Here is a 26220-nt window from a genome sequence, read left to right on the forward strand (position 1 = left end):
TATCCAGCAGAACTTAGGTGAAACAAAGAACAAGTCAAAATAGATTCTTTCCATCAGAGATTTTTTGGCTTAAAAATAATCTTTTGAAACAGGTACAGTTATATCAAAGCTTGGCCTTTCTCAGAACATGGCAGAGACAAGAGTTCTTAAAGGTGCACACACATTTCTTGAGACATTTCTTAAGCTAGTAGAACAAATTTATCTAGAGTTCCACCTGGTACATGGATTTGTGTATCTGTAAGTCCTTGTTCATCACCTTGGTAGAGTGGATGTCTGACCTCAACATTTGAAACAATGCCAAAGATTTACAATGGTTCCTGAAACCTGTGGTGTGGAAATCCTTATATTCTTCAGCACATGCTTGTTTTCCTCCTTCTGCCTCACTTCTACTCATTATGTTTCCCTTTAAATTTCCCACCTACCTTTAGGACCCCCTACTTACAAAATGTGCTGTCAAATATGTGTGTGGTATTTGACTAATACCAAGGAAAAATGACGTCTGTCTAGAAACTCATGCAGGAAGATTCTTATTCCTAGGAAAAGTAGGTTACTGGTGATATTTTAGGAAAGTTAAAACATTTTCTCTTCTCAGTAGTAAAAAGTTTTAAAGTTCTTATTTTTCTGTGACTGTTTTTAATGGTAGAAGATTCCTCTAATTCCAATTTCATTCCTAATTTGGGAGCTCCTAGGTCTTCACTGGGGAACTTAAAGATAAAAACTAGTGAAATTCCACCATTATGACAAGTCCTGGCAATTTTGCTGAAATGTTCCAGTAGGTTGGATAGTGATGGTGGAGGAAATGAACTATACTGGAGAGAACTGTTTGAATTACTCTTCTGTCTCAGTGCTGCTTGTGAGAGTTGGGTAAGTTAATATGTCCTTTGCTGTGTTTCATCTCTAAGCCATGAAGGTTTGGATGATTCTGGAAATAGGGAACAGCAGAAGATACTGAAAACTCCCCCCAACATCCTGGACTAAAGACTGGGTAATTTTTCCATAAGGATCCATGTTCCTTTTTTTTTTTTTTAAATGGACTAAGAAAGGAGCTAGTTTTGAATAACTGAATTTGAGACACATTTAAAAAGCCAAGAATTTCAAAGTTGAAGTGAGTATGCAGTCCTTCATTTATTCTTTTGTACCATTTTTAGTACAATGAGATAAATTAGGGACGGAGTGACAACCTTATCTCTTGAATTTTCTTTGCTCTGTCTGACTTTTATCAATCTTAATGCTAATCAGTTAATAATGGAAGGATAATTCTTGATTTATTCTTCGGGAAATATTCTATACTTAAAAAATCAGAAACAAAGAATTATAAACATGCACCTCAGAAGGGATTCATGGCAAAGGACAAAGCAGTTCTCCCATCAAGTTTAGAATTCTCTTCTCTTCTCTTCTCTTCTCTTCTCTTCTCTTCTCTTCTCTTCTCTTCTCTTCTCTTCTCTTCTCTTCTCTTCTCTTCTCTTCTCTTCTCTTCTCTTCTCTTCTCTTCTCTTCTCTTCTCTTCTCTTCTCTTCTCTTCTCTTCTCTTCTCTTCTCTTCTCTTCTCTTCTCTTCTCTTCTCTTCTCTTCTCTTCTCTTCTCTTTCAGCTTTCACTGTGGTACTATTATTACTTTTTTTTTTTTTTTCAAAGGATGGCTATGGGTATGTGTGACTGCATACAACAGTTTGATCAGATTTGGCCTCTGGAAACAGCCTCTCTGGGAGCAGCTCCTGGAAACAAGACTCTTCTGTGGAAGCTCCCTGAGGTGGCTCCTAGGCACTGTAGTAACAGCAATAACAATAACAATAATAGGAGCAGATGGAGAACTGCAGTGGTGGACTCTCTGATAACCATATACTTTTTGTTAGGGGTTTCATGCTGAATGTAAGATTCTGGGGACATGAGGTCTTGCCTGAAGCCTCAAGCTATATTCTGCCGGACAAGATATTAGTTGTTTTCTAGTCATTTAACCACCTGACACTCTGGCTGAATATTAGAAACTCTTTTCTAATTAAGCCCAAGCAAACTTCATCAGCATAATACTAACAGTTTAACACCATTAAGAAAGAGCTTCAATTTTTGTCCAGATTCTTACCCTACTTTCTTGCTGGGGACACAGCACAGTGCTTGACTGAGTCATCTCTTCATAAAGTAAGCATTTAAATAAATAAGCTGAGGGAAGGGGACAAGAATGGGAGAGAGCAGGGGCAAGGGGTGTCTCCCCATTTTCTCGGTACTGCTTCACCTCATGCTTTTAGGCAGGAGAATCAGTTCCTGAAAGATTTCCTTGTCTTCTATATTGCCTCTAGATACCTTGTATAATAAAGCTATGTTAATATGGTTTGGCTTCTTAGCCTGGCTAGTACCTACAAGTAAGCACTGCACCCTTAAGGTAGCTATACTAATCAAGATTCAATTATAAGTTTATTAGAGCTCTGTCTTCTGTGCTTACCTTAAGGGTAGATCAGTAGACACTTTTGGAAAAGTCTGGTCAAGAAGCATAACTCTTCAAATTAAAATTAAGAACTATATAAGTTTACTTAGTTAACAACATGCTAAAAATGAAACACTGCAAAATGCATTTTATATCCTTCTTGATTGTTACAATCTGTGTCAATGCGGGCAAGTGTACGCAATAATTGTGTAACAAGATTTCATAAGAACTTTGCTTTGTGGCCTTTTAAAATCACATCTATGGACATAAAAATTCCTTGTTATGAGTTCCCTGGGCCAGCTGACAAAAGTTAAAGATTAAGTATCGCTAGCTACCTGAATCTCCAGTTACTAGTTTAACAATACAACTCCATTGGAGTTCTTATCCTCTCAGCTAGAGTCTGTGGGATGATGCTCCTGTTTTTGATCACAGCTAAAAATCCAGAATAAGGATTTATTTCAGTGAGGTCATCATTACATTCCCAGTTAGTATGTCCATGCTGGTTTATTTAGCCAGTATTTTAATTACCTTGGATATGATGGGAAGATTTTATATGCCCTGTCAAAAGAACAAAGGGTGGATATGATCTGGCTATGTAACAACTACAGTTTTAGCCCAAAATAATTTTTCTGCTTGGAAAGGATTTCATACCTGATTTCTTCTAGGGCTTCAAGAAAATTACATGTGAGTGCCCAGAACACGTCCAGAATTTCGATAGCCTTCAGCTAAGGGTTACAAGAGTTAAAGTTATATGCAAAGAATATCTTTTAATGAGAATAACTGGACACTGGAACAGTCCCAAGAAGGTTAAGATTTTAGAGCCAACATCTACACAAAGTTAAACAAGATGCTAGTGAAAGTAATAATGTTTGAGCTCCAGAAAAGTCTTTTCAAAGCCTCAAGTTTTCAAGTTCTCAGTGAGTTCACTTACACTCTGGCTGTAACTTTTGCATTTTTCGCCTATATGTTTGTATTTCATATTGATGTAACTAACTCTAGGATGCCCCATTCAGCATGGAATAATAGATCTGCGCTCAGAACTAGCTGAGCAAAAGAAACTTCTTGCCCCTCTGTATTTCCCTTGAAATTAGCTAACTCCCACAGAAGTACTAGAGGAAAATGAGAAATGGGCAAGAAAAGATTGTATTCTGCACTGCAGAAGGAGACAACTGAATGTAGATGGAGCAGCTCATTGTCCCTCAGTTTTCAGCAGGAGACTAACTTGCCAACCCAGCTGAGAGCTTTGTTTGGAACTGCCAGGCAGAAAAACTGCTTATTTTAAGCAGTCATGAAGAGGGTTTCTTGGCTGACTGTCAAGCATCTATGGCAATTGGCTAAGGCTGCAACTGCACCTGTGCAAGGAATATCGTCCATTATTCTGAAAGACCTGCAATGAATTTCTTTCGGGTGGGAGCAAGATTAAGCTGCTATGTAGTGCATGTGTTAATTTTTGCAGGGGATCTCTTGTGGTATCACAGTTCTTTCTGGAAACCAGAGAAAAGCTGGTCCCTCAAATAGCCTTGTACCCTTTAGAATCACATTATGTCAGAGCCGAATGTACTAGCTAAAGTCAATTTTTGTTGACACAGGTAAGAAATGGTGGAAATATGTATAGGCGGAGTGAGAGGTCTTGTGTAGAATTGGAAAAGTAATGGTACTAACTGCAGATGCATAACAGAGATCTATGTTGTTTTTGTTTAACCCCTGATAGAACTCGTGCAGGAAGAGTTACCATGGCAACAAGGTCCAAATCAGGCTAGCATGAACTGAAGGCTGAGATAACACAATCCCATTTTTAGCACTCCAAAAGGCAGAAAAATGCAGATGATCACACTAAAGATGGAAACAATACAATTTCAAGCTGTGTGACATGCTAGTAGGTGTACAGCTGAAAGTAAAGAGTGCCAGCTAGAAGACCATTTCATGAGCATCCCCCCCTAATAATTACAAATTAATAAGAATTTAGTGAGATGTAAAATATCAAAATATAAAAGTGAGAATGCTGGGTGTCTCTATCCTGTTCAAAGTGTAGTTCTGAAATCAAAATATGATTGTTAAAAGAATGCTATGACCAGAAATGCATTTGCCAGCTGTGTGTTCAGGAACTCTGTCTTTTCTACGCCAGTTCTTCTGAGGAACTCTGCAGAATCATCTTCAAATATTTATCATTATAGACTAGCTATGCTGGATCAAAATATGATGCCATTCCTGCCTATATGTAAAGTGTTGAAATCAATAGAATATTACTTTATAAACCAGTAGTAACCTCTAGTACTCTAAAACCTCATACATGATGTAGGATGGGCCACAGAAAAGTGACATTGAACTATGACTATGAGGCGTCTGCTGTGGCTATGGCAACATATAGAGAATCTGAACAGGGACCAGAGAGGGGCAGTAAACCAGTGGGCCAAAAGTACACTCAGTCCTTGGCAGAGGACTCTTATGATTGCATCTTCTTCTCAGGTGGACTTCCAAAGTACCACACTTCTGTTTAACTCAGACATTACCAACTACTATACAGTCATTAAGAGGACTAAGGAGCTTGTTGCCAGTCTTGTCTCTTCTTCCCCACTGGTGCAAGTTTTTTTCAAAGACAAAGCTGTGAGAAATTATATTCTTTCAAAAGTAATGCAAATAAATGTCTCCAAGAGGATGTTCAGTGTAATCTACTGGGCAGGAACCACATTGACACCCGAGGAGCCTATTTGTAATTCTGCAGCAGGCACAACATGAAAGATCACTTCCATCTTGACTAGGTGGCAGCATATGTTTTCTCATAAGAAATGTGAAGGTTATTTAGGCAAAGCGCCTCTGTCAACAGATTCTTTGTGAAGAGCAGATTGAATATTTCATGGGGACATTTTCCTGACAGATTTGTTGTCAGTCTTGGCTTCCTGCCCTAAAGATGCTTCTTTGATCAAATGGCAATGTCATTGTTCTGAGTAGCCACACTCTGGATTAAACTCTTCCTTCATTGAGCATTATACCTGCTATGTATGTTTAAAATGTTCTTGTTTATTATCAGCTACTCTGCAACTCTATAAATTGGTATTATGCTGCATTTAGGACTGGGATTTAACTGCAGAGTGTTAAAGACAGGAATTTGTCAGACAAATCACTGGACCATAAAAGTGTAATGTTATTCAAGGAATTGTGCTTTCCCTACATAAAAATGAAAATCCTGCAAGTATCAGCTTAACTTCATGACTGCTGCTGTCTGACCACAGCTACTATCTACAATTCCTGGTATTTAGCAGTACTGAATACTGGTGACACAGTTTAATATTTCACCGAATTTTCCTTCATCAGGATTACTCCCAAAAGCCTCTAAGGTGAATGTAAGCACAGAAAATGTTACCTGAACTCTTGCCAGGACAACCATTTTCACATTAGCATATGAATCAAAGTCTGACTACGGTGAATCTACTGTGTCCTGAAAGCAAAATATTTTTATTCCAGGGGGAAAAACTACCTAGCATCAAGTTGAACAAAGCACTTTGTTGAGGAAATAAAATTAATGCTGCTAATAAATAATCCAATAGACTAGCTTCTTCAAACAGTTTAAAACTTCGTGTCTCAGAAAATAGATATTTTGTAAGAGATAATATACAAATATATATGTGTATATCTCAAAGGCAATAAGGTAGTTTAGTGTTTGAAAAGCTCTGCACTGATAGGTGTGAAGTCATGGAAGGGTGAAACTGTTATCCTCTAGTCATATATAACCATATAGTGAATAATGCACACACTGTTTTTGCTGCTCAACTCTATTCTCAAGAGCTGCTACAGTAACAGCCAACATAGGACCCTAATGTACCCAGCATTACCAAGTGAAATACCAATAAATAATGAAGCAGTGCTGTCTAATGTAAGAAATGAAGTTAATTACCTTTCTCTATTTCACTTTGAAAGGACAATTTCCGTCTTCGTAGTTTGCAGTTATCTCCATCCGTATCATTAGTAGTTTGTGATCTTATTAGGAGGTCAGACTTGATTAATGAAATATGAAACATAATGACAGATTAGTCCCATCTAAAGAGAGCAGGTTTTCAATAGCTGATTGACTGTTAATCATGTTCAAGCTTTAAGAAAGGTAATATTACACAAGTCAGTCTGGATCAACCTCTCCATCCCCAGCTAATGGTATTGCTCAATGCTAATGTTCAAAAGTTCATGCAGATTGAGCAAAACCAACTATGTCACCACCTGATGGTGAAACAAAACTATCCAGATAAGAAGTTTACATGGAAAGACATGTGTTCATGTGTTACTAGCTTCCTGAACTTGCACACATGTGGTTTAAGTAATCTTAGAGAAATTAATGAAAAAATATTAAATAACCTGTAACAGAGAATGTATACTATTGCAAGAAGTAATGCAATAACTGATTGTAATTGCATTTATATTTAACTACATAGTAATGATTATAAAGGTTATATTTTACAACAATAAATTTAAGGTTGATAAGCACCAGACACTTTACCCCTCATGATTTTATCTTTCCAGACCCTCCCTTCCTTTCTATCAGATTCAGTTAATTCAGATACTTATTTTCATAGCAGAACACAATGTTGTCTTTTTCTATCCATCTTATAGAACATGGATGTTCTTTTTTTTTTTCCATAATAAATACAAGATGCATTTAACTCTTCTTTCAACAAATAAACAATTATAACACCAGTTATGCTCTTTGTGTACATACCCATGGCATTGGCTTCAGCCTACTTCCCTTCCCTGTGCTAGTGAGGTTTCCCATACCGCTCAAGTAAGCAGATTTGCATGTGGGAGAAGGGCAGAGGGAAAGAAGTGGGAAGTGTTTACATCTTTCTCTATTCCCTTAGTTGTAAACCTGGTGGGTAAGTTGATGGCCCACTGGTAGAATAACTGCAGGAAGAAAAAGGCACTTTTACATAAATAGGAAGATGGGGCAGAAGTTGAGGCAGAAGCACCTATTATTCAGATAACAAATATGGATCTGAGTGATGTTTTGAGGGTCAGAATATGCTCATCACTTCTTTTGGGGGATGATTTTCTGGATTGCAATAGACAGTGGAAAGCAAGTGGAATTGCTAGAGAAAACTGTGATTTTGCAAGCTCAGAGGCATGGGTGAGCCTGTCCTCCCTTCCTGACTCTGAAGTCTAGTGATTTTTTTCTTAGTGGCTGGTACAGCAGTAAGAAATGATTGAAAATTTTCTAAGGAACATGAGCTGTGAAACTTTCTTTGTGTATTCTGTACCACAACACAGAAGATGGAATTTTGTTTTGATTTTCTCAGATCTGGGAAAAAATAATGGTAAAACATTGATGACAATGTAATTGCAGGAAATAATCGATCAGATTAAAATAATTAATGTGACTTTATCCTCAAGGAATTTTTCAAATATGTGGACTTTCAGTTTTAACTTAAATTTATCACTAGACTATAAATTCATTGTATTGTATTTCACATGTAATTAGTAATGATGACGTTTTCAATAAACACAAAAGATTGACTTTTAAAATAAAGAATAGAATTGGTCTTTTATTTTCAGAACGATCTTTTATTTAAAAAAAGGCTCAGCATATAAAGAAGTGACATTTCTTGTCACAAGTTATATGTGTTCTAATTTTTTAAACTAAAGATCCACATGTGATTAGCAAAGATGTCCCTATCATTTACAGCCCAAAACTTAGTGTTCTTTGTCTCCTTGTTTCTCAGAAGGCCTTTGAAGCCAAATTAGGTTAGTTCCTTCTCACTGAACCTCTGTTTTTCCTCAAAAGTGTAGTCAGAAACCACAAAACGGCAGTATCTCAGAAATAATGAAATGTAAACTAGTCATTCTGTGAGCAGTGTAGTCCATGTTTGGTGGCCAGTACTGGTGTACTCTGCAACTTTCTAGAGAAACCTTCAGCTCCAGTAGCATGAGCTGGACAATAGTCTTTCCCCTCTCCCCTTTTGGTCAAACCTCACCTTTCTTTCCCAATTCAGACTGACTCAGGCAGTCTGAAATAAGGAAACACTGGTAATTTTTCTACTTTCATGAAGATGCAATCTGCAAAAAAGAGGACACTTAGGACAGTCACTGTGGGGAAAAGAGACCAAGAAATCCTTGCAAGTCTGAAGACTGAGTGAAATTTGAAAAGTCCCTTGTATGCCTTTAGTCTCCTAGGATGTAGGGTGCACTCCAAGATAAGAGAATTAACAATTCATGTTTGAAAGGCAATTAAGTATTTTCTATTGTTAGACACAGAATGAATCTGGATAATCTGATTTATCTCTATGTTATGGCTGTACAATTATATTTAGTGGCAAAAGTTCCCCTTGTGGTGACCCAGGCTATAGTCATCTCAAAAAAACATATTTTCCATGGCTTTAACAAAGCATTCAAAATCCCCCTGGCTGAAACTTTAATACTACTTAAATATAGAACCAAATCATGTTAGATTAACATCATCTGAATAATTTCATTGACTTCTGCTGAGCTTAACTGACTTCAGTAGGAGCAATCAGGTGAGTATATTTTTTTAAAATAGGATTTGGCCTCAGGCTTTTAGCTTTTAATTTTGCTAACCTTGTTTTTTCAATTGCTATTTTCAAGTTTTGTTACTGTGGGACAGATTCGGCCCAATATTAAGAAAAAAAGTCAATTATTGTATGTACCTTTGCAGTTTCATCTCTCAGATTAAAAGTCAGTTCTAGATTGGTGAGGAAGAGATCAGAGAATTCAGGGTACATATCCAAAACTTCTAGTAGATCTTCTCGCTGGATCTTATGTAAGTCACAGTAAGTTAAAGCTCTCACATCTGCATTTGACTTTCCTGGTTTTGCATAAAGATGTACCATCTCTCCAAAAATATCATTTTTCCCTGCAGAAAGAAAATTAAATGGAGATTATTATTTTAAACACGAATAAGACATTAAATTGAATGATGTATTTCTTTATGATAATGGTGTAGAATACTCGATTTTACATGAAGTGATACAATCAGATTGTCGTACATATGTTGTTGTTAATCAAAAGTATTATTATTAAATATTAGAAGTAAGATTATTATGAAATTGCATAGGCATGTAACTGGACTAAGTGAAAGGAAAATCTAGTTTCATCACAGGTTTTCTTCAGTTCTGTCAAATTAGCATGACTAGAACACATTCCTTTGTCCTTTCTTGTAAAAACATTATTTGCTGATTTAAATCATATTGTTATGATGACAATGATGTTGTTCAGTAGAGTCCAGGACCTGTCTGGCCTGGAATCTCATTTTGTTAAGAATTACATGAAGAAACAGACCATACTTAAAATATATTTCAGTAGAAAATGACTTAGTTTTCATATTTTTCAGAGGGAATGAAAAGCTTCCAAGATGCAGAAGCTGTTCTGAAAAACCTCTTTAATCATAGCTGCCTCTGTTTTGATACTATTACAATTCTTTCCATTAATGATGACACATTCACAGTACCTGTTTGCTAAAATTGTCATCTCTATTTAATTGCTTGTTTGCTCAAAATCTGCACCTAACCTTCATAAATGCAGAGCAGCTGCAACCATAAACCAGTGAAAATATGCTCTAAACTAAGGGTTGCAGGGCTTACTTGCAAAATGGGGTTTATGGGGAACTAGGAAAAACTTGTGGAAAAGAATAATGGTCATAACAACTGAGAAACAGTAGACTGGTAAAAAAAATGGGTGATTTTGCCTCTCAGACATTTGTGGCTTTTATACTAGGTTACTGCAAGTAGATCTGGTTTCTCCATTTTCTAAAAAGGAAGCTGAAAACTGGGTGAGCAAGCAGCTAAAAGGTGCAAAAAATTATTTAAGGGCTGATTTACCATAAGGATCTTAAAGAGCCCAGCCTGTTTAGCTTATTAACAGGTAGATTAAGGGGTAACCTGATTATATTGCATATATCCTTATAGAGAGGAAAAATTACTCAGTACTAAATGCCTCTAGAATATACTAAGAAATGCATAGCAAGAAACAATGGAAAGAAATTGAAGCACGACAATTTTATACTGGAAATAAAGGACACATTTTTAACAATAAAAATTATTAACTATGGAAATAAACTGCCAAGAGAAGTAGTCACTTGTTCATCTTGTTATGTCTTCAGATCAAAACCTGTTGTTTTTCTTTCATCAGAGTTCATTAGACACAACAGATAGTTAAAGGCATGAAATGTAAAAGGAGTCAGTGATATAACAAAGGTTAGCCAATATAATCTAATGGTCCTTCTGGCCTTAATGTTTATGAATGCAGAGGTCCCTATTCAAGGCATATAGTACCTTCTCTGCAATATGACGATTGAGATGATTGCAGTATTTTTATCAAGATAATTTGTCTATTTATTTATATTTTATCTTGTCTGCAAAGCTGAAAGAGGTAGTAGAGTTTATGAGGTCCTCAGCCATTGTATTTTCTAAGGATGTGGCACAGAGTTTCTGTTGTTAGACCAGTACTGATCAGACCTCACTCAGCAGCATCAGACAGTGCTGATGAGTTGAGGAAAACTGGGGGACAAACCCAACATTTCTCAGAACTCTTTGATTTCTGTGATGAAGTTGAAATAATTGTTAAGGGTGGAAACTTCATCCATGCTACCTCTGAAGTCTTTTCAACCCCAGAGGACAAAGCATTGAGTGATTTTTATGTCCTTTTCTGTGTGTATGTTTTTCAGAAAGAGGAATTAACTAAAAATGTTTGGCTAAGTATTGATAATCTTTGTTATGTTTCTGTGTGATTTCATTGCAGACTAATTTTCATTTATATCATCTTCTATTCTTTTTTAGCAGATTCTTCAAGGTACCACAGAATCATTGACTGGAGCCAGCTATCAGGCAGGCTCCCATCTCATGGATCATGCAACAGATGTGGGCCCACAGAACAGTTCCTTTCAGTTGTGCACAAATGTCTCTCTTTCTGTCTGGACCACAATTCCCTGGGAGAGCAAGGCTCCAAACTGTGGCCACTGGTGTGAGGAGCTGTAGGCTGGAAGAGATATAGTGGAATTGGCCTGCAAATACCTAGGTTTCTGCTGCAGTGTGAAAGCAGAGGGATCTGATGGGCATAACATGCAAAACTCGACAATTCTGCATCTTTGGTCCAGGAAGAAATCAATGAGTTCATAAATTTGTCAGTTTTCCTTGATTGTGAGTGCTATAGAAATTTGCAAGTTTTTGATACAAGAGATGAAATCCTCAATGAACCACGCTGTTCATAATCAGGGGAAGGCACTCACACAGGTAAGTAAAAACCTCACAGTATTATACTTGCATGCTCCCTACTTTGCTTGTGCCCAAAGCTGGCCCAGCTGATGAGGTGCAACAGCATGAGATGACAAATTATCTTGATAGCACCATCTAAATCTAGGGAAGGATTGCTATAGGCACACCTTTGTACTTCTGCTCACATATCCACCCTGCAAATTACTAGCAGAATAATCAGTCACAAATGGTTTAGTAGCAACAGTAGCAACCAGTCCACATTTTGCTTCAGCTACTTTTCTGGCTGTAAAGTGGATGACAAACAGAAAGGAGAACATATGAATGATGTCACAGCTACTGTAGGTTTCTGACAGTAAAATCTTTACTCAGGTACTCAATTATTCTTTGTGTTCTTATTACCTGATATTAAATTGAAGAAACAGATCAGCAGTCTTGTTTAGGTAGGGTTTTAGTTATTTTACTTTTAAAATTGCTGTAGCTAATGAAGTCTTATTTGTTCCACATAGGAGCCATCACCAGCTGTGGATGAGCTCCCAGCTGGATTGAACATTGCTCTGAGCCATCTTAATTGGGAAAGAAAGCAACTAAGTCCCCACACTATACAAACAAGAACATGTTAATAAGAAATATAGGGGAAACAGTAGTGTTATCACACTTAAGTATCAATCTAGATCAGATTAATCTTTTATTCTTGTCCTTTTCTATATGCTCAGTGGGTAGAAGCAGACATTTCTGAAAACCTCTAGAAGACGTTTTGAATGCCTAAAGTAGACACATGTTTTTCTCCACTTAGCATATAGAGGGTCTATGTGTCTCAGTACCCTCATACACAGTTCAAGAAAAGGGTATCCTTGACTTTGGTTCTTGCATCATAATCAGAACTGAAGTAATTCAATATCTGCTTGCTTCAACTTGCAGCCTACCACTTACCTAGGGATAAATCTGACTCACTTCTGCTCTTATATTTTAGATATTCAAAGGTGTGGACTCTTTGGTGCACATGATTTATTGTAGTAACGTAGACTTTGCTCCTTAAACAAATTATTTCTCTGCTTGATTTTAAATAACAGTGAGTAAAACATTTACAGATTTCCTTCCTCAGGAACAATAATGGATATTTCTTTTCAATTTCCTGACTCTCTTAACATGCCTTCCGTAATCTACTTACCAAGAATGGCTACAACAATGTCACTTTTAAGGATTTCAATGGAGCCTCTTGACACAAAATAAAGAGCAGTGAGAACATCTCCACAGTGCACTAAAGTGTCTCCAGGAGGTGCATGTGTTGTCTTAAATTTCATAGCCAAAGCTCGAAGACAGCCTTTACTAGCCCCCCGGAAAGCTTTGCAATTCTGAAGCAAATTTTGGTTGAGGTGAAGACAAATGTCAGCTTGTAAGCATTCTGGAAACCCCTTCAGGACCTGCAAAGACAAGCATAAGGATTTCATGTGAATCCTATGAAAGTTGCTTTACATAATTTTTATGTTTTCTTCCTGGACAGAGAGAAAGAAGTGACCAAAAAAAAAAAAGAAAAAGAGGTGGCCCTAAGGGCTGTCAGAATATTACAATTCAACAAGTGCATAGTGTAATTTATATTGCAAAGCTTATATGATGTGAATACTAATGTACATACTAATAAATGTAGTGGTTACAAAATTCATTGTTAAGATTTCTTTCCTTTCAAATGGTATTAAGGTATATGAATGAATATACTGCAGTAAAATAACAAATAAGACAGCTAAAGGGAGAGTCTTGACTGAATTTTACCTATTTGGACTAAGTCGTCTATTTCCTTTTTACCAATTATAAAAGTACTACATTTAATATAAGAGAGGGTTTTGCTGAAATAACCATGAAATTTGTAAAGTGAGAGCTATCTGAACAAGATCAGATATTTTTCAGAGAGGGCATTTTAATGAGATTTTCATGTTACATATATTCTGCTTGTAAGTGTAGGACTTAGATTTTTATCAGAAAAAGCAACACGTGCCGCTGAAACAATGTTGTTATGCAGATTTCTATAGGCAGATGATTAGTGCAGCAAACCACAGGGCTAGTTGCTATGGTCCTTACTCATCTCTTACTAGAACAATGGGAGTTTTGCCTGAAGTAGAACCATGGGATTCCTCTTGGGTACCATGGTAACATGTTAATTTTGTTTAGAAGGGAAAAAGTGAGCTACTTACAACATGCTCATTAGGTGTGAGCTTTTCTAAATTGTCTAGGATCATATTACCTGTATGAATATATTACCTACCTAGGTAATATATTACCTATTACCTATAATGAGCATTTCTGCTGCTGACTTCTACGGGAGCACTGGCCACTTTGTGACTTTTCCCGCTGTGTCAAGGAACGGGCCTGACACATTATATATAACCACCCTTTCTTTCTGTTAAATCCTGTTATATGCTGTCAATGATGTTAATGGGTCATATGCTTTCCCTGGGACCCGTTACATCTGTTGCATATTTCTAAGGACAAAACATGAACTGATGCTATCAGTCTTATGAACAGGATGTGTCTTTTTGTTATTAGAGCAGTCTATTAATTCATTCCTGTTTATCCTCTGCACTGTGTTTCTACAAACATAAATATTACTGCACAGAAGAAAAAAATATACAAAATGCATTCACTTGTTGCTATACTAATTCTTAATTCAGCACAATAAAGGTCTGTGCATTCACTCTTATTGCATAAAGATATTCACAAGTCATATCCTTTGCTAACGAAGAAGATGAACACATTTCTGATATGAGGCTTCTGTCCACACAAGCCAAGCTATGGTTTACAAATGAAATATTAGTACCTTTAACTGAGTTGAAATGTATCTATGGTTGCTAATGGAAATCAATGCTGTGAAATAACAAACAGCATGTTTTAAAACACATATATACAAAAATTTTACAAGCTATAGGGCATTACCACATGAAATTTATACATCCTCAGAAAAAGCCAGCATTCAACAACAATAAGCAAAGGAAAATATGATAAATGAAAAGCTTCTGTGGTGCCACGTTGTTTTCAGTATCTATCACACCACTAGAAATAGCTTAGTATGCAATTACTCTTTTAATGTAATTATATTGAAATAAAAATATTGCAGGTTGTAGCAACATATTTACTGAATGATGCTGAGTAACTGTTAACCAAATATGTCTGGTCAATGATACAGGTGAGAAAAATTGCTGGTGTTTATTCTGAAATTGTTCTCTAGTCACATGAGTACAAAAGACCTATTTTGAATTAATTCTTTTGCTCTACGTTTATCTGAATATTTTTTAGAAGAGCTCCATTTTTTTAGGATGCAAAATAGGAAATATATTTTCAATTCGGAGCTACTTACATGAAAAGATATTTGAATTGTTAGAAAGTCAGGAGCACAACCTTAAGATAAATTGTATTAATTTTTCACATCAATTTCTGTTTATCAAGTGATTGTACTTTACCATTAAGCAAAACCCATGCAGACCATGTGTGTTGGTTTATATTTCTGAAGATACTTTGGGTATTTCTTTAAAGAAACAATTATTTTGATAATTCATTTATACTTAACATGAAACTGTACTAAAATCATTAGATATTAGTTAATAGTTTATATGCCAATAACATCTGAAAGATACTAGCCTCTGTTCAAGTATGTGTGATTAAAAAGTCCCTGCCCCATGGAGCTTACACTCTATAATAGTTGCTATATATCACAGAGGAAGAACATTTATTCTTTAATACCACAATTGTCAAATGTCTCAAAGGAAGACAGGTGCCCAAATAACATTGATTTACAATGGAGTTTTGGAGATTACTCCATTAACACAAGTTTAAAAATGCAAAAAAGAAGCTGATTTGAAGATAAATTTGTTAAAACATTGCTATACACTACATGACTAAAAGCTTACCACATTGTGCACATTGTATGAGGTGAGGTATTTAATCCAAGTCCAGTAGCTGATGCTATACAAAATGTGATGTTTCCAAACTAAGTTTTATATTGTGCAGTACAGACAACATCTTGCCAACCCAAGCCTCCATGTACATTCTTAATATTCAGATTTTCATTACTTTGAGAAAATATTTCTTATCCATCAATTTTTGGCTTGTGTTAATAAGGAAGTATCTGATTCTCACAGAAATCTTTGATTGTCTGTGTAGAGCAGGAACAATTTTATTGAAAATTATGTTCTTATAATGTGGCAATCAACATCAATACATTATGTGTACACATACTGACAACTCTAAATATTAGAAAATTATCCATGCAGTCTTCAAAATCATGAGATTAACTTAAAAATAATAAAACTCTAAATATTGCATTTCACTTCATTTCTTGTGATCTTTTGGAGTCTTTAAACACATTTAAGTCTCACTCCAATATGACAAGAAAAAATTAGAATATACTTTTCGAAACAGCTAAAAACCAGCATAATCTTAATGAAAAAATAAAATAATTTTTAAAATATAATTTTGAAAATTATGAAGCTAGAATTGCTCTTTAAATAGCATTATTCTCAATGACAAACCCAAAATTAATAAATCATTTGATTACAGGTTTGAGTTTCAATTGTTCCATTCTTTCCTGACACGTTTCTGTTGTTACTCTCAGTATTTCCTCAATAGAGATTCCACCGGATCCTGGTGAGAAAAATCTTGGATTCTCATGGTTAGAATCATGTTTAGGATCAGAACTCATGCACAATTCAAGAAACACAGATCTTCTAAAAAATGCATGTAACAAGATATAAAATCAGCTTCAACCCTTTCCCTCTTTAAAAAAAAAGAAAAAAGAATTAAAAAAAAAGAAAAGGAAAAATAGTTGTGATGCTGTGATCATAGGTTCCAGTTGTCTCTCATTGATAGTTATCAAGTCCAACTTCAGTTGACTCTTCCTGTCTGGAATAAAACTTATTCCATGTCAAATAATGTTGGTTTATGTACTTGGCATGCTTAGAGAGGAGAAAAGTGTCATTCAGAGAGAAGTAAAACATTTTATGTGGAATAAGTGATTGAAGTTTGGTGACGATAGTAGGGACATGATTCACATTGCCTTGAAGAATGTGGTCTTCTGTAAGTGGAGAGGGAGTCCAGCTTCATTATCTTCTCTTTTTCAAAATGACAACAAAGTATCACTCATACATGTATCAGACACTTTTGTGACAACAGAATTGGAGACATATATGTTCCCTAACCTCAGACAACTAGCAAACATTTGGGGCAATGATAGCTTTGTTTTGTTTGGATGAATGATAAGATTCTTGACAATTTTTAGATTTTCTGTCCTCAGTTCTGGAACAGGTATTGACATCTGTCCCACAGAAAATATTTAGAAAGCATCCAAGCCAAAGCAAATCAGGATATCAGCCACAATAATTGTCATTAAACATGGAAATATCACATTTTATGCCAACAGAATTACAGAATGGTTGAGGTTAGAAGGGACCTCTGGAGGTCATCTTGTCCAGTCTCCCTGCTCAAGCAGGGCAACCTGAAACTGGTAGCCCAGGATGATGTCCAGATGGCTTTTGAATACCTCCAAAGATGGACACTCCACAACCTCTCTGGGGAACTTGTGCCAGTGCTCAGTCATCCTCACAGTAAAAAAGTGTTTCCTGATGTTTGGATGGAACCTCCTGTTTCAGTTTGTGCCCTTTGCCTCTGGTCCTGTCACTGGGCACCAATGAAAAGAGTCTGGTTCTGTCTTCTTTACACTCTCCCTTCAGGTATTTGTTCACATTGATGAGATCCCCCACGAGCCTTCACTTCTCCAGGCTGAACAGTCCCAGGTCTCTCAGCCTTTCCTAGCATGAGAGATGCTCCAGTCCCTGCAGTCCAGCAATCAAAGATATTGCTTTAATTCTGCATATAATCTTCTGTCATACATTTTTTCTGTTGAAATGTAAAAATACCAGGCAGCAATTGAAGAGCACAACAGGGCTCTTGTGTTTTGAGGGTCTGTTTGGGGTGTGTTGAAACTCATTTTGACTAAGGCTTTCTTGTCCTTGAATCAGCCAGACTTATTTATGCATGGCAAATATCCAGCATGTAGAGGGAAAAATAAAGGTAGACTCTTAAATTCATCTGAAAATTTAAGATGGCATAAATTGAAGAGGAATTCTGTTCCTTCTCCACATTATCTGTTTATTCCTGCACTGTCTTGATCTGTCCTCGTGAAATGGTTTGAGAAACTGACCCATGTGAAAACTAATGCAGCAAAAAAATTGAGCAGCAAAAAGTACAAAGAGGCAGGAATGAACATAATTTGTGTTGTAGACCACACACAATCTCTGTTTGGATCTCATCTGCTTAATATAGATCTCAGGATATGTTGACACTGGTATCACTAAATGCTGAATAAAGTTCTTGAACTATTTGAAAAATAAATTTTGAACTAATTATAGGGAACAAATCCCATGCCTTGGAGGGCTCACTCTAGTGGGGATTTATATTCAAAATTAACATTTTGTCTGTCTTAGTTTGTTGTGCAAGAATGAGTGAAATCAATTCATACTAATTCATATATTTGGTGAAATAACCTATGTCTTTAATTTTTATCTTTCTGCCACCTAATTTTAGCACTAATCTGAGACTCTTTACCCGCACAAATTGCACTGCGTAGATTTTGACTCAAGATCTTTGTCCACCAGTAGGTCTTCCCTGTCATGGAAAGAGTAGTGTGGGATTTAGTTCTGTCACAAACATTTGACTCTCAGATTTTAATAACATCTTCCTCTATGCTAAATGTTTCTGTAGTTCAACCTAGTTCTATTTCTAGAAAGAATTTATAATTTACTATTTCTGTGATAGTTAATTAAATAAATTAACTATTTCTATAAGCAGAACACCAAAACATTTCCAAGGGCTTTCACCATTTAGAAAAGAATGAACAGGTTCACAGGTGATGATAATTTTGCTCCAGCAGCTCTTGGGCTCCACATAGAATAGGGATTATTTCTGATGATTCCTCTTCTTCATACAGGAAAATATTGCAGTCAGATTATGTTTGGGTTTTTTTTTAATATTTTTTGCAGGATACGAAGGAGGTCTTTACAACGGTTGAAACCGAAGAGAAGCAGTGTGTGATAGTGAGTTAATTTGCCTGTCAATGAGATTTGAAGTCTGACAGCCTTATCAAGAATTAGGATCTTTTGCTTTCAGTCATTGCCATGACACAAATTTTTGTGACATTTTTGTGTTGAAATTACTGGAGATGCAGAGGATCGTTCTTCATCTGTAGTCTTATTACAGTTTCTGAGTACATCTGAAAGGTGATCTCTGAGATATGATACATTGCTGGGTGAGGAGCGCAGAAAACTATTTCAGTTTCTTAAACTGTTGACTCCCTCATCAACAGAGAATTTTAATGTCTGTAGAAGCTGGAAACTGACCAGATCCATGTCTTTCCAAAAATATAGTGATAGTTGGAAAATTGTTAATCACTCTTGTTTTTAAGACATTAGACCACAAAATACAATGCAGTGAGAAACTGATAAGGGATTATTTTACAACTAGATTGAAATTCTTGAAAGTATTTTTTTTTTCTATGAGGACTTCTTTTATGTAACCCAATTAAATATAGGCATTCATGTTTTTTAAGTGGTCTTGTTATAGAAAATGAACGAACATCTTTACAGCTAATCATATCTGAAGTACTTTCTGATAGGTTTATGTGTCTCATGATTTTCATTATGACATATAGACAAATAGCAGTACCGCTTTCCACCATGATTACATATTCCCTCTGTTTAACCAATTACTGTTAGTTTTTGTTCCAAACACTTGTGATTTGGATTACCCTTCTGATGGTATAAGGAACTTCTCCTTTCTACTTTTGAAATTTTGATTTACTTTTCTAATTCTCTGGTTCAAAGATCACTGGCAATAGTTCTACTGGTAGAATTGTGTTCATCATAAGAAGTGATCACAGCTGGAGGAAAAGCAAGAATAACAAATGTAGTGTGTCATCCAGTGACCAGTGGCCAATTTCTCACAAAAGAATCCTTACCAAAGCAATGGTGAACCTGCCCTTTATTTGATACAGTAGCATTGCTGGTTCTGAACCTTCAAGACAGGTGTGTGCTCTGCTGTACTTGCATGATTACTGTGGCCAAGACAACTTATCACAAGTGTACAATCGACCATTTGCTTGGATGCTTGCAGGAAAAAGTTCCATAAATTTATGCATAAAAATTCTGACTTGCTCTCTTCTTTCATGGTACTGGGTAAACCCCAAAATAAAAAGGCATCTGTACCACATACAAAATTTTAATTAATGTGTACATTTGGCTAAACACTTTCCAAAGCTTGTCCCACTTATTTACTTCTTTGAACTCTTTATAAAAGTAAAATAAATGAATAAAGCTATTCAGATGCACAGAAGATCCATGGAAAGAATGGGGGGGAGATTGTAAAAAATACATGCATAACTTAAAAAAGGATCTCAAACACTATATATGTCATCTTTTTAGGTTAAGCATCACAGGCATGCTATTATCAGTGCTGGACTGATAACATTGGAATGAAGGGGGAAAGGAAGGCAAAGAGAGTTTAGGGAAAACAGATGGGATATTTTAAAAATAAAAATAATATCTTTGAATATTTTGGACTGGTGACATCCTTCATGAAACAATATACACTGTAAATAATTTTTTTGTAGTTTAACTTTGCCAGTGTATACCACAGGGCTATGATTTAAAATTATGCTTATTCTATAGACTCAAGATTTTTATCCAGATTAAGATAAATCCTAAATCCTGTTTATCCAGTTCATGCATAATTATGTGGAATTGCTTTTATCAAAATACATTATGCAATGAAACCTAATCAAAGAGATGTAGAAATGAAGCAGAGGGGAACAAATAAACAATGTTCTCAGCATATTTCACCTACAGATCTTCAAAGCTAATTTTAAGTTTAGCCATTTTAAATGAGCATAAAGTATTATCTTCTGGTTTTTAATATAAAGTGCAGGATTTCGTTTAGGAAATCAAGTTTATTTAGTCTTAGTGCAGTATTATTCCTGAGGTCAAAAGTTGTTTTTTTGTTTCACTTTTCCTGATTTCTTAAGTATACTACTGATGACAATTAAAAGCATCTTTTGAAACAAATTCTCTATTATTTATATATATATGTGTGTGTATATATTGCGTGTACATATATATATAAAAATGTAAATTATTCATGCATTTCATATTTCAAAGGAGAAAGAGAACTGAGTTTTTGAATTTCATTCAGTTTTCAGTCATGAAATGAAAAAGAAAGACATTGGATCAAATTCTGCCTTCAGATATTTGCAAAAAACTCCCAGTAAATATTGACAGGAGTCAAACACATTTGTCTGAGGACAGTATTAGCCCTTTGGTGGGTAAATGCAAATATTTCATGCAAAATTAAGTTAATACTACATGCAAGTTCATCTCATATGCACATGGCTTATAGCCAAGAAAACTTCATTGGTGCTTGTGCTAACATGCATATATGGTTCGAACTAAGCGCATTCACGCAAAGGAAAATGCAGAATGATCAGCATGGCAACTTTGTCAGAGTGACATTCCTACAGAGCGACTATCTAATGCAAACCAATACGCACATGACCTTTTTTGGGCAGAGAAGCATGATTTGAGTTGTGGGGTAAAACAGTGAGTAATAAATGCAGTTAGATTAACATTTCTTAATATCTAATTTTTAGTAACCATTTTGCCCCACATCTGATTCTATTTGGATTATTTCCCTTTGCTATCTACCCCTTCATCATGCAAAAAGTTACAATTAAAATTAGAAAGCATTGAACAAGCTCTAAACCCGACAGATAACATGGATATTCTCCACACTTTATACTGGAATTAAATTTGATATAAATACCTCCTGCTCTTACCAGTGGGTGGTGTTATTCCATGTATTTAGGTATGAAGCAGACAGGAAAGAGATAAATCTTTCATAAGTACAACATAAATCACACAATTCTTATATTATCCTTGCACTAAGTGTCATATATTCAAACTCACTTTTTAAGAAAATTAAGCATCTGCCATAAAACTTGAGGGATAGAATTGTGAACAGAATAAGAAATAAAATGTAACAAAACAAGATACTAAACTTGATTTTTTCACATTTTATTTAAAACAAAGCCTCCATACTGCCTCACAATCATATTGCAGAATATGAGCTGTTTAATCCATTTAGATAGTATTTCACATTAATGACAAATCCAAGATTTATTCCAGTACAGCAATTCCTGCATTATGCAAAGTTTAACCTGACAACATCCAGTCTTAATTCCTATTTCTTGTGAAACAGGTGCTTTTAGTACATCCATTAGTGGTAGTGAATTAGTTAAGGTGTGCATGATTTTGTAATATCTTCAGAAATAATTCAGTGAGCTACTTTAGGCTTAGGCTGCACCCACCTGCAGCTTAAGAGCCTGATCCTGCAAAGTGCTGAGTACCCCACAATCCCATTGCCATCAAAGGGAATTAGGGCCATCCAGTGCCACACAGGATGAAGCTACTGATGCTGCCTTCCACTGCAGTAATCCCCAGCAGAGGTTTATACAAGTGTCCTTGTCCTGTGCTGGGCATAATATCCCTCTGGAGGGAACACTCATGGAAGTGGGAGGTGAAGCCCAACATATTTAGTTTGCTGTCTTACTTTTAAGATCTGCTTTACTTAATGGTAACCATAAAGTCAAGCTGTCAGTGACTCAGATTTGTAAAAACTTTTAATCAAGACCATTGTTTCTGCTTACAGCATAAAAGTGTACCACCCTGACAATCATTCACAAATGTATGTATAGATACCACATGGAAGCTGTTTGAATTTATGTCAAAATTTCCGAGGTTGATTTCTAGTTAAATTGTTGCAAAAATGTATAGATTTTCTTGTTCTTGCCAACTTTATGGAGAGCTCTGCAAAGTCTCTATAACTCAGAATAGCTCTGGAAAGCATCCCTCTAGAGACAGAGATTCACAGATCCTTAAGATGCACAATGCTCTCAGTGTCTTCAAACCTATGTCAACTTTTCAGAAAAAATGTTGCTGTCTCCAGAAAATAATGCTTACTTTTGCTCATTAGCAGACTGTTATTCCTTTCTAGCTGGCATCATAATATATTTTTATATAAGGAGTGTTTACAGCTTTTTCATCAAGAACAGAAAATATGAGTGTTGTACCTTGCCATTTCCTAGAAATGAGATTCTGTGGATTGCTAAATGGTTAGTAGTACTGCGCTGGCTTTCAGTGCAGAATTATGTGATTGTGAATGCAAGTGAACTACTGCTCAGACTATCATATAATTAGAATATTTCACTCTGAAAATTGCAGCTAATCTGCCTGGCTGCTCCTCTCTTCCTCCCACCGCCCAAAATACCTGTTCTAGATTACATGATAGGATTTTGAAAAAGAATTGATCTCTGCAGGTAAGAAGAGTAACTCTGTAGAAATCAACAAAGGTACTCTTGTTTGATACTGGAAGTGGAAAATCAGGTGAAAGAGCAAACAAAATTCTGGAACAGCTATGTCTGAAATAAGAAACCTATGATTTTTTTTTCTTGTCTTAAACTTATAATAGCCAACTGCAGTTCTCAAGCTTTCCTATGCGTAGTGAGAGTTCAGACTGCTGATACAGTTTGTAATAATCTAGGCAGCTAAATGTTTGGATGCCAAATTTCTAATGGCTTGATTTTCAATAATTGCTATATATCTACCTTCTTGAACCTGTACTTTTACAGTTCATAAATAATGAAGACTTACAATGTCTTTCTAAATTTGCATGCATTTATCTGTTCCTCAGCCTGAAAAACAAAACAACATACCATGTTCATGTCAATGCCATTGGTGTACGTCCATGCATGCTGGAAGTATTCCTCAAGTCGCTGCCGCAGAGGGTTGGGGATTTGATGAAAGCGTATGAACTCCTTTACTCGCAGCATCTGCATGTGATATCGTGCAGTTCCCGAGTAGAGTCTTTGGATTATTGCAGATACGTTTCCAAAAATGCTAGCATACATTAATGCTGGATTAAAGAGAAACAAAATTTACTTAAGTCATATCATTGGGTTTTGCAGATGATGCAACAGTTCTTACAATGCACTTTGTATGTAAGACAGTTCAGATGAGACTAGTAACATTTTCAGAGATGTGGAATTGGTTTACCTGAAGTTTTTTATTGATTTGATTGTATCAGTACCAACTCAGTTAACAGATGAGTCTTAAATATTAAAGTGTAATCAAGATGGTAATATTTATCTTTGGAGATTTGCAGTCCTGAGTTTAGTGGTGTAAGTTAGGTTAATCTGATTTTATGGTCTTCAGTAGAACCAAGAACTAGGAACTACCAAGGTTAACTACAAGTTAAGAACAGAGTTAAGAAGGTACACATACATTTATAGGTTCAGGGTTTAAGTCAACAAATAAAATATAATTATGATTATCCAAAAAAGATGGGCTATAGTTTCCTAAATCCTACCCTATACAGGATTTGCTTACAGACACTGATACACAACACAAAACTTCTGACAGTTTGAATCACAGATTTTGAGTAGTCAAGCAACTTGACTACTTCCTGGCACTGCATGAATCACAACATATTTTTGCATATAACATTGCTTTCCCTGGGAATTTGCCCTTCCGGCTGCATGCTTATAATCTTATTAGTTTAGACTGTTAAGTCATTTGCTCAAACACTGAGAAAAAAATTAAAAAATGAACAAGATAAAACTACTTACAGCCAATCAACATGACACAGATGGAAAAGATTTTCTCTGAGTTGGTGTTTGGAGACACATTTCCAAATCCTACACTTGTCAGACTGCTGAAGGTAAAATAAAGTGCTGTAACATATTTGTCCTTGATGGATGGTCCAGAGCTTGCATCACTCTTATTGTAATGCTTTCCTAATTGTTCTCCTAAAGAATCCAACCAGCCAATCTTGTGAGCCAAGTAAGGTCTTTCTACGTTTCCAATGGCATACCAAATGCAAGCAAGCCAGTGTGCAATTAGTGCAAATATGCACATAAGGAGCATCAGAACTGCAGCACCATATTCTGAATATCTGTCCAGTTTCCGTGCTACCCTCACCAAACGCAGTAGTCTAGCTGTCTTCAGAAGACCTATTAATGTTGTTGTCTGTAAAAATAAGATAAAAATTGATTTCCTCTGTTAGCAAATGTGCTTTTATAAATAGTCAGCATGAATAAACCAGTGCAAATTCCATTATTCTGGGGAATCAACAAAACCAGTAGATTAACACATTTCAATGTAATCTTAATTTAATTTTCTTTAAACTATCGATTTTATTGTAAAAACAGTGAAGAAAACAGTAAGAAATGCACATTTTAAATTAAGATATATTGAAGTTGTCATCTGCTGAATACTCTTTCATTTTGAATATTATTCTTGATCTGGACTCTTCAACCTACCCTAATGAACTTAAATGATCCATTAGATTCATGATGTTTTTCTGTGATAAAGTCTGTAAGTTATTTGAACTACTCATAATTATATGACTGGCCTTGTAGATAATAAGTATTTATGATGTTTGAACAAAGCTGTGTAACTGTATTTGATCCTATCTTAGAAACTCCTTGCAATGCTCTAACACACATGTTCTAGAAAAGAGAAGGAATAAGGCAGAAATGTTCCAAAGAGTAAGTATCTTATTCTACAAATATTCTTCCTGTTTGTAATGGTCAAAACACTACAAAGGTCAAAGAAGATGAACCACTGTGAATAGAAAATAATGGAAAAGTTACCATTGCCAGACTCCACATTATCTTCTTTTTGCACCTTCCATCCTGAAGCTTGCAGGTATAGTGGCAGAAGCCACTAATAAAAGTACTATACCATTATAAAAAAATATGGGTCAGTTATTAACCAGGAATATATTCCAAGCTTTTTAGTGCAGACCTGCCCTATAATTAATTGCAGCCTCTTTGAGGCTCTGATCTTTTTAAAGGAATCTAAAGTTTATTAATGTAAATTTACAATTTTCAATAACTAAATTGTTTTCATACTTGTTAATTCCTTGTAAAAGAGATTGCCAATATTGTAAATAGTAACAACTTGATTTCAAAAAGAACTCAGCTACCTTTTCCCCTCCATTAAGTCTGAACATATATTAAAGTATTCAGTAAATGTCAAGACTGAATAAGGTTTGGTAAGTTTTTCCTTCATTTTTTTAACATGCATGTATATATCATACCACTTAACTGGAAAAGTTTTCCGAGCCTTACAAACCACACTGATGGTAGTATGTGTCACGTTAAAGCTTTCTTTCAACAAGTACTAGACTTGTTTTTATGTTTTATTAAATTCTTGCATTTACCATGTTTCTGAGTAAAATCCCGCAGCCCTTGGAACAAAGGCTTTCTTGGCTGCATTTGTCAGTGGACAACTCAATATATTCATATTTTCTGAGTAAATGAGCAAGAGAATAATGTAGTGTAACACTGGGTAATGTTCCTTGGTTCAGCTTAACATCACAGAATAATTTCAGGGTGAATTTCTCATTGTCACATAAAGAAGGCTGTTTCATTGATTGTGACCTCAACAGTCTGAAAGACCATATCCTTTAAAAAGCTATGCCTAGGCTGAGATTCAGCATGTGAATA

At 35.7% G+C, this 26220-nt stretch overlaps 1 protein-coding gene across 1 annotated transcript in view; it reads right to left on the bottom strand.

Annotated features, from left to right (window-relative positions):
- Nucleotides 1-26220, bottom strand: part of KCNH7 (potassium voltage-gated channel subfamily H member 7) — a 238713-nt gene that overhangs the window by 21569 nt on the left and 190924 nt on the right. Inside the window, exons 8-13 of the mRNA XM_074828980.1 lie at nucleotides 24337-24736; nucleotides 23425-23624; nucleotides 21477-21479; nucleotides 12793-13045; nucleotides 9063-9268; nucleotides 6311-6410 (exon numbers count right to left, since the gene is read on the bottom strand). Of these exons, the coding sequence (XP_074685081.1) occupies nucleotides 6311-6410; nucleotides 9063-9268; nucleotides 12793-13045; nucleotides 21477-21479; nucleotides 23425-23624; nucleotides 24337-24736 (1162 nt within the window). The remainder of the gene's footprint in view (nucleotides 1-6310; nucleotides 6411-9062; nucleotides 9269-12792; nucleotides 13046-21476; nucleotides 21480-23424; nucleotides 23625-24336; nucleotides 24737-26220) is intronic.

Source organism: Strix aluco, chromosome 6 (genome assembly GCF_031877795.1).
Source record: "Strix aluco isolate bStrAlu1 chromosome 6, bStrAlu1.hap1, whole genome shotgun sequence".
In the NCBI taxonomy this organism is placed as follows: Eukaryota; Metazoa; Chordata; class Aves; order Strigiformes; family Strigidae; genus Strix; species Strix aluco.